The sequence below is a fragment of the Periophthalmus magnuspinnatus genome, chromosome 24, assembly GCF_009829125.3.
Source record: "Periophthalmus magnuspinnatus isolate fPerMag1 chromosome 24, fPerMag1.2.pri, whole genome shotgun sequence".
NCBI classification, from domain to species: domain Eukaryota; kingdom Metazoa; phylum Chordata; class Actinopteri; order Gobiiformes; family Gobiidae; genus Periophthalmus; species Periophthalmus magnuspinnatus.
In genome coordinates this window covers 14,144,244-14,157,481 of record NC_047149.1, presented here as the reverse complement: position 1 = coordinate 14,157,481, position 13,238 = coordinate 14,144,244, and the positions used below count along the sequence as shown (strand labels likewise).

The window sequence follows — 13,238 nt, the reverse complement described above, 5'->3', positions numbered from 1 at the left end:
AAAACTATACTATTTACAGCCTAAACAAAGAATGATCCAGACTTAGTAACTACATAATGAGGGGTTATGGTTAGGAGTAAGGCTTTATACTCCAAGCCTGAATCTTTCTTAATTAAGTATTTGTTCATCATCAATTATGTATTTATTCATTTTTTATTTAGGGTAATTAAGGTGTAGTTATTATATAATATTTCTGAACTAATTTTAGGACAAAGCTTAAAAATGACAGCTATTTCAGGCACTTTCAGCTATAATCTTCATATCATCCAACCCTCCACCAGCCAGTGCCCCTGTAACGTATGCTGTTTATAGGAGCGCTGGGAAAGTGCCCGCTTGTATAGACACACTTCCTGTCTCATATGTGGAAAAAGGGAAGTTTGTTTAACCCGATTGTCTGTGCTTTTCATAAAACAAACACAAAGATGCACAAGAACAACCCGCACAGAGCTGGACAGGAAGAGGTCCAGCGATTGTCCAATCACAGAGAGCCTCCATCGCTGGCCTGTAATGCCAACACAATAGAGGCCCCTCGAAATGGAGGCAAAAAAAAAAAAAAGCAAATTCACTCAGTTTGTGAAATGTTTGTTCATATTGACCTGATCTGGAATATAATAAAGATTGTTCTGTGTAATTTGCCACCTAATGCTTTGTTTTTCAAGCAGCGTGGCAGGGAACACGAGCGTGCCTTGAGGTATTGCCATTATGAGTTAAATGATTTCCCATTTTGGAGTGTACTAAGCAAACCTCCACACCAGAATGCAAAACAATCACCACTGACGTACTTCAAGAATCAGACAGTGGGATGGACAAAATTCACCACATTATATAAGCCTTTTTTAACTCGAATGTTGCTGAAAAAACTGTGTGCCTCTATTCAAAAAGGGTTGAAAAACACTGGCCTAAAGTAACTCCAGACTTAAATTTGGTGCACGCTATCCCCCTCACTTTGTTAAAATGGGCAAATGCTGTCATAATGAATACACTTAAACTAATATAAAGTGACCACATTAGTTTGGGAGTCAACAGTCTAATAATAAAACAATAACCGGACCTGAAGTGGGCATTGTGAGCTGGCTGTTGCATCACTACTGTCCCGTACCTTTTATAGCACTAGCCTTTTCGCTAAAGGTCAGATCTCTCACTTATGCGGGTGGCTAAATGTCGTAGCATTCGTGTGACCTTCCCTAACCATCCGTTAATGACCCACAGACAGACCGCTGCATCAGAGCCAGGAAACGGTCGGAATATTCACCTAAATCATCAGCCGAGTTCACTCAGTACTGTCATAGGGAGGCTATGAAGTGAGTGGCATTTAAGGATTCAAGCATTCGGTGGAAAATTATGGTAGGATTTAAATTAGCAGAGTCACAAATCAAATCGCTAAGACTGGAAAATTAGACTTTTACTATGAAAATTTGTTGAAAATGTTCTCGTTTATTACCTTTGAGATTACTATGTTGATTAAATTCATAAATTAAAAAGGAAAACTAATTATTTTATGTTTTTTTATGTAAAACTTTACTTTTTAAAAACATCACAGAGTAAATTTTAGCCTACAACCCTATAATTAATTACTTGGGGAAAACAGCTTATTCTTATAATACCTGGGGAAAAACCACAGAAACTAACTCAACTTCTGCACCTGAATGAGACAGTATTCAGTGGTGTGGGTTAGTGCTTTGTATGAGAGCGGTGTTGTCTGACCTATATTCCCTCCCACAAGTTTTGTTTGTGTTTTATTTACTGCCAAAGTTTGAGGAGCGACAGGACAGCTGCAGGCTCCCTTTCGTCCTCTCCTCTTCTCCTCCGCTCTTCCTCTCATCCTCACATCCTGCTCCTCGGCTCTCCTCTTTTAAACATGACATGCACAAAGCGTATGTGCCCTGATTGCTTCCCCTTCCTCTGTTTTATCTCCACAGGATGTAACAACAAACTCCAGAGGTAAAAAGCATCATTTCAAATGCAAGATTAAGCACAGGTATGTAGAGTCAGCAGTGTTAAGCCGATGAAATCAATATGAAGACACTAACTGATCTGATACCAATGTTTTGTGTTGAAAATTGCACTATTTTGCCGTTGTAGTATCGAAAACGGGATCAAGTATGGTGCGTTTTCATTAGTGTCAAAATCAAGTTTGACAAAATGATGCAATTTTGAGATATGAGCGCTGACGCCTTAACTAAAAGATTTTTAAATTCATGGAGCTGTATGGTTAACATTGCAAGCTTTGGTGGAGGTATTTTTCATTTTTATTTCTTCACTATATACCCTTTTCACTTGCACACAAGAAAAAAAACTGTACTTTACCCTATATAATGCATCTCTAACAATTGACACATGCCACCATATGGAGAACCCAATCTGCATATTGATTACTTTCACCACTCATGCTCACTTTATAGCTCTCTTTAATCTACCTTTAAGTCGTGAAGTGAGCCAGACTCCAGTAAATCAGCGCTCCATCTAAGCCATACCTGCCAACTCAACCAGAACCACATGGGCCTGCTGTCAAGAAGAAGAGTCTGTGCCATTAAACTGGGAAATACGGTAATGACAGAAAGAATATATGTGCAGACATCTTTGGACAGGGGCTAAAATCAAAAGGGCTTAAAGGTAATGCGGTACATGTGTGAGGGGATTATATGCAACAAATTATTTTACCGTGATACGCTAACTCAGTGGTGACAGACTGTTAACAAATACAGTTACAGTATTTAATCTTATTCAATGGATTTTTCATTGCATTCTAATATTGGATACTAATGCATCCTAAACAAGTATATAACAAAAAGTAGTTCACAATTTTCTCTTACCAAGTAACTGAAGTAACTTGAGGGGAACATACATGTACATACAGATATCCTTTGCCCGAGGCTTGAACCCTCAACCCCCTTGCAACCCCTATTTTAAACTGACCATAGCCATTAGGATGTTGGTCGTAGAATACCACTTGTTTATATGAGGGCCTATGGGGTGGCTTCTCTCTTGTGCAACATTCCTAAATAGTTTTCCTTGAAACTTGGCAACGGGAGGGGTGCCCCACTACCCTACATCCTGCGACAAAGGACTTCAGGGACTTCCTAGTGTGTTTTGAAAGACTATTTGGACAAAAAAACCTTGGGATACAATTCTAGTAGTTTTTCTCAACAACATTTTCACACATTTTGTAAATAGTAACTTTTTTTTTTTTTACAATCGGCTGGACTAAGTATATGACCTTACCATATCTAGTTCTTGTGAGACTCTTCGTTTGCGCAGCTCTTCCATACGGTCGCTGACGTCGCTGAAACAGGTGTTGTAGTACTCTGCGTACTCTTGAGCAAGGTCATCTATGTTTCCCAGTGAACCATCCTGTAGAAACACAAAATAAGAGGAGTGTTTAGTTCAAAAACATACAAATAATGAAGTAAAAAGGCACCATTGAAAATTATGAATAGGTCTTACAAATACATATTTTAAGGCAGATTTACCAAACCAAGATTTAGACACACCTTTATTTTCAGTAAACGTCCATGGCATTTTGAGAAATAGTCCCACTGAACATTAGACCCAATTCCTTTGTATCAGATAAGCACTTGTTTGGGCTACAGCATCCTATGTTGACTCTGAGACCTTCATCTGCATACAAAGACTGGAAGTGCTCGTACGGCAAACTCTCCAGAGGTCATTCAGTCCGTCCTTACAAATGATACAATCCAGGAACTGACTAATGTTGAGTATGAACTACATTTTATAATGACTTATACAACTATGGTACTAAGTCATTATGTGTAATTAGTTCAGTAGCTATAGCAATGTGTGTGTGTGTACTAATGCCTACATGTGCCTTTGTATGGGATCAATTGTAAGTGTACGTGACATTGGGTTTTGAAATACTATATGCTTTTCTGGTGCAGGGTTCACCACCAGCTTGTCTTCATGGGTGTGTTTTGTCTGGAATGTTCCACAGTATGGCATTAAACTCAACTTTCTCTATGGAGACAATCATGACTGCAGCAGATTAAGTTATAGGTCAGGGGCACCCAGCTGTTAATCAAAGTTTGAGCAATAAAAACACATGTAATATAATAAAAAGACGATAGATAAATTAAGTGCCATACTGTGGATCATTCAAGGAAAAGCAATACATTTCCCACGGAGATACAAATGTGGCAGTCCTCCCACCAGAAAAGCTCCATAGTGCACCTTTATGTATCATGCATGCAATTATAAATAGTTATTGTTTATTTATTGTTATTTTGTCTAATATTGTGCAACTCTTGTCCTCTCGTGTGAGTGAATCCCAGCTGCTGAATACTGAATGGTGTTGACCTAATCTGTGCCAGGCAGACAGGGAGCATAGAGTCAGTGTGTGCACTCTGAACAGTCCTCCTCAGTCTAAGGCTTTGTGGATGGGTGCTCTTCTCCTTTGGGTGCCAGACCTCACATGAATGGATCCCTGTGAGCGAACCACCACAGACTGTGTAGTATACAACCACACCGGGCCGGAGAGATGGCGCATTAACATGCACTGCCGATGTGCAGGAAATGCCTCCACCAAAACACCAAAACAAACAACCCAACCACGCATTTGGGCTGCAGTGCTGTGACATTAACATGGTAAATAATTAAGTATGAATTAAGCATGGCTGATCTTGCTAAACAGGTTAATATGAAACCCTTTAACCCTCATTAGAGTCTATGCATACTGCTGTTATGTCCTTGAGCAAGACACTTCACCCAGACAGACTTTTGTGAATGAATGTGTATGTGTTTATGAGTTCAAATTTGGGACAATAACCAGCAGCTTTAATAATATTTAGTCTAGAGAGAGGTGGAATGTAAGGCCATTACTTAATATTGTTTACTGATGTTTGGCTCATAACCTTGTGCTTTTCCAATATAGGAGTTGCAAATCATCTGTGTGGGTGAAGAAGAGCAGCTATAGCGATGTAAAATATAGTGCAAAAGAAATAGGCACACTATGGAACTTTCCTGCTTGTCTCCATGAGTATGCTTTGTTTGGAATGTTCCACAGTACGGTATTGATCTTAAGTTTCTCCAAGGAGACGATCATGACCTTCTAAATATAATCCCTAAAATTAACTATGGACTGGCTGGGTACAACACAAAACATTCAACATTCTTGCACTAACCTTAACTCTGATTTTAAATAACAGTCTTACACAAATGTCTTCCCTTGTCATCTCCTAGACTCCTTAGGAAATCTTGTCTGCAGATGTCTGAATCCCCAGTGGGATCAGACACAAGCTTTTCCACTTCGCAATTGCAAAAGTACAGCGTGTTTTCATTGCTATACACATCTTAGCACCTCCCCAGAATCGTAAGACGTAAGGTTCAGCTCTCCGGCGGTCACCTTAGTAGATAAAGCTGGACATGTACAGACAGGCTGCACGTGTTTGGCTGTTTTCAGATGGAGCGCGTGCTTAGGTCTTCGTGAACGCGCGCATAGTCAGGATTCTTTTAATTCTCCAGTGGCATGAGCTCACTGGGGTACAAGGCAGCTGACCACCTCCGCTGTGTAAGTGATACGGCCCACTGTTGTGTGTGTAAACGTCATCTGAGAATGCACGTGAAATCAGGGGAAAGATCATATCAGGGGAAAGTGAAGACAAATAATTCAAATACAAAAATTTACTTTTCGAGTACTGCAAATATACTTATAATACTGTATGTGCATTTATAGAAAATCTTTAAATGAGAAATTATATTTATACAGTGCAAAAGGAAAGGGCCTTAAAAATGTTATTTTTTGTGTCAGTCTCAAACTTAAGTAGTGGTTGATTTACTTGTGTTAATACTATAATACTAATACGAAGTAATGCAGTTATATTTTTATCAGCTAGCAGTAACAACACTTTCCCTTGACAGCCTTGTAGGAGAAAGGTCTACTAGGGTGCTCCCAAAAGGTTACCATAACAACATTAGATGAGGGGTTAAATTACACTATGCAACTTTTCTGGTGTAGGTGCGTCATGGATATGTTCCGCAGTGTGGTTAAACTTATCTATCTCACATTTATTTAATCACAGGTGTTTACATTGCCTTGAAAAACATGGAGTTATTAGAGTGAGTGGACTTGCCTCTCCACAGATCTGACCAGTAACTTTGCCTGATGGTGTCATCTGCATAGGTACGCAGGTTTAACACCATACTGTGGAACATTCCAGGCCAAGAAATAACATTTCCATGGAAACAAACAGGTGGTGGAACCTTCTCCAGAAAAGTTACATGGTGCACATTCTAAAGGCATGATGACTTCTTGGTGACAAATATTGAATCTTGTAGGAGTACACAAGTTATTAAGCAGCAAAATTCCCATTGTGCTCCAACATCTAGGGACTAACAGAACAGATTTATGATGTAACGAGTCCTCCACCCATGGACCAGACCGCAGCCAACTCCCCACACTGACTCAAACAATAGCAACAACAGCCTCAGAAACACCCGTGTTCAGATGAGCTTGTATTTACAGTAAAACTCCTCAAAGCCATTTCCCTGCCAGTGCTTTCAAGATGGCATCTCCCCAACAGAGGACAGAACAAAGTGTCAATTCTGTCCTCAAGATTTTGCGCAATTGACAAACAGAAGAGTGATTGAGAAAACATTATGGGCTGGAAAACGCTTGTGATGAGTGCCAGTCTTTGACCAAATTAAGTGGCTGCTTTATAGTGTGAAATACGGTATTCAGACCACAACAGTTGGACTATTTGTGGAAGGAATTTTGCTACCATTATTTTTGTTACTGCTGTGGTTAAGATGACTCATTAAATATAATTGTCAGTTGAAATGCATTTATGGGATTTATAGCTGTATTGTAAGATGACGTAACATAACCATGTGCCTAAGACAGTAGTTCGATGTGCTAAATTAGCTAAAGCAATATTAGCATTTAACTACAATTTTACTTTTGTAGATCTGAGGTGTCCAAACTTTTTCTCATGATGGGCCACATGCTGAAACACAGACAAAGCAGAGGTTCAACTGATGGTCATAAGCTACTGTTAAGAATTCATGTGTGCGTTTAAAATAGATTAAACTGAGTCACCAAACATGGAAATGTGTTTAGAACTTCAATGAGACACATTTGATGTTTGGTATTGCATTTATAATAAGTGTTAAAACTTGCAGCATAAATTACTGCTTTTGTTAATTTGGGCCATTCACTAGTAAGCCTCAGGGCCAAGAAAATGTAGTCTGAGGTGTGCATTTAGCCCCCAGGCCACAGTTTGGACATGCCCAGTGTAGAAAAAAAATAAATATTAAACAACAAAAGAAGACAGAAGCGATTCAAATTATGTTGAAATTTGAATATTTTAGTAATTAGACAAAGATAAATCTGTGTCACGGAAGAGCATTTACTACTTAAACTTATATTTCCTTCCTTCATAACTTTACACATATTTGCAAGAATATCTGACTTTTTTCTATGCAGCTCTCTCAGCCACTTCTGAGCAACCCCTGACCAACATTTTTCATGGGTTAAAGGCGTTAATATCTCATTTCAAGCCAGAAGAAGAGAAGCATTCCAATTCGTAGTGGGCGTTTTGTCCAGGTCAATGGTTGACGCTTGCATTCAGTTCCTTCACTGTGGACTGCGGTGTACATGGCTTGTCCATTGTCCCTGGGGTCACTGTGTGCTCTCATAGGGAAAGAACAATGACAACAGTTTACAATAGCTGTGCAGGGCATCTGATGTAATGTTAGAGCGGCAGGGGAGCGATGCCTTTCACTGGATACACAACCCAGGGGCATAACGACAGGTTGAAAAATGCTTATGTATGGTAGAAATAATAAGCAACTCATTTTAATGGCTCTACTGTGTTTTAAATGCAGCGATTCCACATATGGACAAATCTAGTTAGTATCTAGTCCTCTTTTTGTAGCTACATTTTAATTTACCAAAACTGCATGCCAAATTGAAAGCTAGAAGAGCACCAAAATGTCTGAATGACTAATGTTTACAATTAAAAGCCCATTGTAGGCTCGGGGTTCTACATTCGTTGTGCCAGGACTGTAATAGTTTGTACAAAAAGTGAAATATGATGTGATGGGAAAAGCAGGTGGCTGGAAACAGGAGAAGACACTGCTGGCATTTTGGCTGCTCTGACAAATTCACTTTTCTAATATAAAATGAAGTCATGTAATAGTAGAGGATTCCATTAAGGCAGTGGGGGGGGGGACTGTCGAGGAAACTGAGAGCAGGAGGTAGACAACACCCCTTTTTTCGGACTCTTCCTCAGGATATCCCGGGGCAGAAGAGGGGGGCAGATAGGAAACCTGCCAGATCTCTAATAATCAGAGCAATCTGAGAGGGCAAAGAGGTGATCCGTACTCAAATAAATAATATTAACGTATGACAGAATGAGTTAGAACAGCGATACAGCAGAAAAAGAACTTGACAAAATAAAATGTAACTTGGCATGGAGACTTGAAGCATATGGAGTTGAAGTGTTGCGTAGGAGGTAGCGTATGCTTCCTAGACTGAATCAATAATCGTGTCTCGCTATTGTATTTTTAGCTCAAAGGATGAACTACCAGCATCTATAACATAATATTTTTTCAGAGCTTACGTCAGAACTATGAAAAAGACCGACTAGGCGAACCACAAGGCCTATTGATACTGGAAAAGACTTGGAAAACTTGGAAGATTTATGGTTTGTTTTGGAAGAATCAGATCAGGGCTTCCCAAACTTTTCAGGCCAGCGCATGACCCCCAAAATAACCATTTAAAGGCCTGGATTAATTTAACAAAACATTTAAAGTCTGATTCAAGTATGTTTTTGAGTAGTTCATTGTGTTATTTAGCCCCGTTTTGGATAAAGGAGCATCTCATCTTTGAAAAGCTGTCCAAAACATGCTCACTACTGTTCAAGAATACACAATGCATCTCAGTTGTTGCCTATGGGGGCTGTAACTTACCCCTCATATAGTGCATGTTTAATAACTAAGAACCCACATCTGAAAAATAGCTTCACCTTAAAAACGTGCCTCCGTATCTGCTTCCAGGCGTCACTAAATCCAACCGCATTTCACACTGAGTAATGTCCCGACTGCCTTTAAACTCTTAATTAGCCCAAGAGCTATTTACACAACTGCAACCTCAAATAAATGACTAACTTGTACGGGCATTCTTAATAACACATTCCACGACAGGTTACAGTGTATGGTTAACCTTTCAAGATGTGAACCTAAGCAAGGCGAGGGAAGAAAGAGCCAGACTGGATTCTTATGAGATTTACAGTGAAAACATGAAGGACCTATATTTTGAAGGTGTACATGGAGGTTGTATTTGGTTTGGCAGGTGAACTCAAAAATATTTCAAGTCTATCATTACAACTTTTTATCAAGATTGATCATTATCTTAAAGAAGTAACTGCCAGAATGTAGAATGGAAAACCCGAGGGCTACAAATAGTAACTTGGAAAATATTTTGAGTACCATTTAAAGGTGCAGTAATGCAACTTTCCAGGTAGGTTTGCCAAGAATGTTCAACAGTATGGCATTAAACTTATCGATCTTACCTATATTCAATCGCAGGTGTTTATATCACTAAAAAAACATGCACTGTTACTCCGAGATGGGTTGCCTCTTCCCCAGATCTGACCTGTAACTGTCCCTTTACCAGAAACTTACACAGCAGCTTTATGTGTATAACTAGTTTAAGCAGAAACATATAAGCACGTGCTCTGTTGAGGTAATAGCACTAGGAAAAATACTTTCATAAGCACTTTTATATCAACTTACATGGTGATAAAGCACATGTCAGTAGATTGTCTGATTCAAAAAGATGATTATTACTGTCATTACAAACCATAATGTGTGGTTACAGGACAACATTACTGGAATTCTGGCCAGAGTGTCTTGTGTTTTACTGTGACGTGGGCCATTTAAAACTTGTGGGTGTTTCATAGGGATGACTAATGAGAGCGTGGTGCTGTGTTTATTAGCACGGGCAGCTACTTAAATGTACTGTTCCATACTTCAAAGGCCACTGATACTATCCATAATCTTTTAAAGGCACAGTGCACTATTTATAGTTTTAATAACTTACAGGGACAAGTTTTGTAATGTGTGTGACTTATAAAGGCCTGTAATAAGCGAAGTGATAAAGATGTATCCAAATTTGGTTATGTTTACGTGCGTTTGAAAAGAAAGCTCAAAAATCTGGTTGACGAATCGCTGGACAGCTTTGGCACTACATTACGCTACACTAACACAGTTTGACGCCTACAAACCATTCACATCTCCAGCGCGAGACCAAACCAAATTAACACCTCAGTCTCTAAACTCTGGAAGTGGCAGCAACACTCACAACTGTCCAGATCAATGGGCTGCAAGAGTCTGCCTCAGCAAACAAAAGAGCAGTGTGCTGGGCCAAATGGCTACATGAGAGCAACACTCTTTTACAATGCACATTATTAACATATTGGAGATACTTTCCATGCTATTATGTTCTTAATAACAAATTTGAGAACTGAATGTGCACTTAGCATAAGCAAAAGTGCACAGTAACAGTTTGCAGGTCCTGTCTTTTAATGTCAGAAAGTGTCTAAATCTGGGGTGTCCAAACTTTTCTCATTAAGGATCACATATAAAAACACAGACAAAGCTAAGGGCCAATTGTGGACTATAGACTGGTCACCAATGTAGTGAATACTTAAAATCTGCATTATTATTACAAGTTAGACTGAACCACTAGACTTTTATTCATGCTTACATCCTCAATGGGACACATTAAATATTTGATATGGTCTTGTTAAAGTAGATTTTCAGAAATGTACAGTAAAAAGTACTGTTTAAAGTAATATGGGCCAATTCACCTGGAAGCTTGAGGGCCTAGAAAAATTGGTCTAAGGGCCGCATTTGGCCCCAGGACCACAGTTTGGGCATGCTTGGTCTAAATCATCTCACCTGAACTTTAACGAAACAGAATCCAGATTTATCTAAGATCTCAACAAATCTACAAGTTAGATAGACCACATTCAAGCAAAATTAACTAAACTAAGCCTGAGCAAGGGCTAACTCAGGTCTAACTTAACCCAAACTTTAATTTATAGGATTGTAGCACAGTAAGAAACAAACTAGAGCTCCAGGTGGAGTATCTGGCATTGTTTTGATACGTAGTTCACACATACTTACTACATGACTGTGAATACTATCACTCTAGCAACGATAGAGTGCAAATGTTGACTGTTTTTGCAGGTTTACTGTGTCTGTGTCTGTGTGTGTGTCCCATCCCCCCAAATGACAACACGCCACTCACCAGCATCCCCATAACGTCCGTCCAGAGCTGGGAAAAGCTGTCGGACGCAGCCGCAGAAGTCCCATCATTCCGGGCTTCCTCGGTAGAAGTTATGGTTCCTTGATCACCCTCCATCGTGGTCCAATAAATAACGTTAAACTACTTTCAAGTGCGCGTTAAATCCTCGTTTTAAGAACTAGTGATTTGGGACGTCGGGGCCAGCGTTGCTCTCTAGGCAGAATGGTCCATGTCACACCGGTGTAGTTTTCCAGTAGGACTGCATGGGACGGGTTGAAGCTCACAGCCTAAAGTTTGTCCGGACATATTTACGCTATTCCAACAATAAGTCATGCGTAAATATTTAAGTGTTAAAGTTAAACCAAAGTTAGTGCGCAGGCATGCAGCAGCAACAGGTCCCCCACTTCTCACAGCAAACTTCTTCGCCCTGCTCTGCGCGTCAGGCAGCAGTCAGCCTTTCCCGGGGTCAAACCAAAGCGAAAAAAGGGGGGGCTGGTCTCGTCAGCAGGCGAAAAAGTCTACTTACTCCACAGAACACGGTAATAAAGCTCATAGAAGTCGATAATTTCAAAGAAGCGACGCATTCAAGCCTGTTTCTATGGGGAATAACAGGAGAAAGAGGCTGTGAAAGTTGCTGCCCAGCGGCCAAACTGTGCGCTTCCCCCGCCTCAGTCTGTGCTCTCTCCTCCTCCTCCTCCCAAAAACATGACCGCAGCAAACACACGCACATGTCACGGGCGCCCTGCGGACATCCCGGATCGGAATCATTGCCCTCTATCGGCCCACAAACGGATGTAGATAACGCGATACTTCTTCTTAGGCTAGTACTACAGTAGGTGATACGGTGATTATTTTCGCCAGTACTTGCTTTTCCACATGTTGTATTTTGTTGTATTTAGTTACAGACAATTGAATACCTGCATTGTGTATTCTAATTACATAAGCTATTACATTATAGTTGCATTATATTAGTGTAAAACACAACATAGAATTATAAACAAAAAAAAATGCAGTTTGTTTTGCATTTATAATAAAGAGAAGAAAACACATGCTTGCACCAGCAGCTGTTTTTCATTTTTATACCATACAGTTTGAAGCCTAAATTGCATAATCAAATGCCACCATTTGATTGTAGCAAAGTAACTGTATGCTGAATCCCACCGAATGAAGAAGTAACTCTACCAGAATACAATTAATCACAATATTCTGAGTACACATTATGTACATGTAGACTTGTATGTATTAGTTACATTCCAACACTGAACATTTTTGAACAGAAAAACTTACCATACTTACTGTGAAACAATTTATTTCAAAACAGTGTTTCAAACTTATCTTGTGCTGACATTGCCTTCCACCCATACGTCTCTTGTATGCAGCTCGGCTTCAATAGAAACAGTGAACAAAGCACATTCTCCACACAATTGTATGAAAAACAAAAAAGCGCATGGGAAAAATGTTTTGCAGGGGGTGCCTGCATACACCATAAATCTATCTCAAAATACAAAGAGAACCAAGCATGGCAATGTTGAGTGAATTATGAAATATGGCTGACATATTAGTCTAAATGTCAAACTTTAACAGTAGCAAATAGGCCTCTGAACTGCACTTTGATTTAGTGAAAGTGAAAGGCACTATGTCTAAGCGTGAAATTGCACGGCTATCCTTTGTTACGCTCCTCCAGTGAGCAGCTGTATTGTAAATATGGAGATGTGAAACTCGTCTTGTTGTTGCATGTGGAATTTTATTTTCTCAGAGCGCCAACAGCTGCTAGGTCTCATGACAGATGCCAGAGATGGAGAGAGGAGAGAGAGAGGCAAAACAACACTTTTCTTCATGGTTAACAAGATGATTAGACCGGCAATCACGTGTACAAGTACAACCAGGACCACACATCTGATGGTGCATTCCAGGCCTGTAACCTTATAACTATGTAAAAGATAACTGGTGACATGGTAATACTCCTGGATACAGT

The 13,238-nt window shown here is 39.7% G+C and overlaps 1 protein-coding gene across 4 annotated transcripts in view; it reads right to left on the bottom strand.

Moving 5' to 3' along the window:
• sash1a (SAM and SH3 domain containing 1a) overlaps nt 1-13,238 on the bottom strand; it is a 200,299-nt gene that overhangs the window by 36,727 nt on the left and 150,334 nt on the right. For 2 of the 4 annotated variants that reach the window (XM_033991115.2, XM_055232351.1), the window contains exons 1-2: nt 11,267-11,968; nt 3,223-3,351 (exon numbers count right to left, since the gene is read on the bottom strand). In XM_033991115.2, coding sequence (XP_033847006.1) covers nt 3,223-3,351; nt 11,267-11,380 — 243 coding nt within the window. In that variant the 5' untranslated portion in view covers nt 11,381-11,968. Of the gene's footprint in view, nt 1-3,222; nt 3,352-11,266; nt 11,969-13,238 lie in introns of those variants that run through there. The other 2 variants (XM_033991113.2, XM_033991114.2) reach the window with 1 other exon arrangement.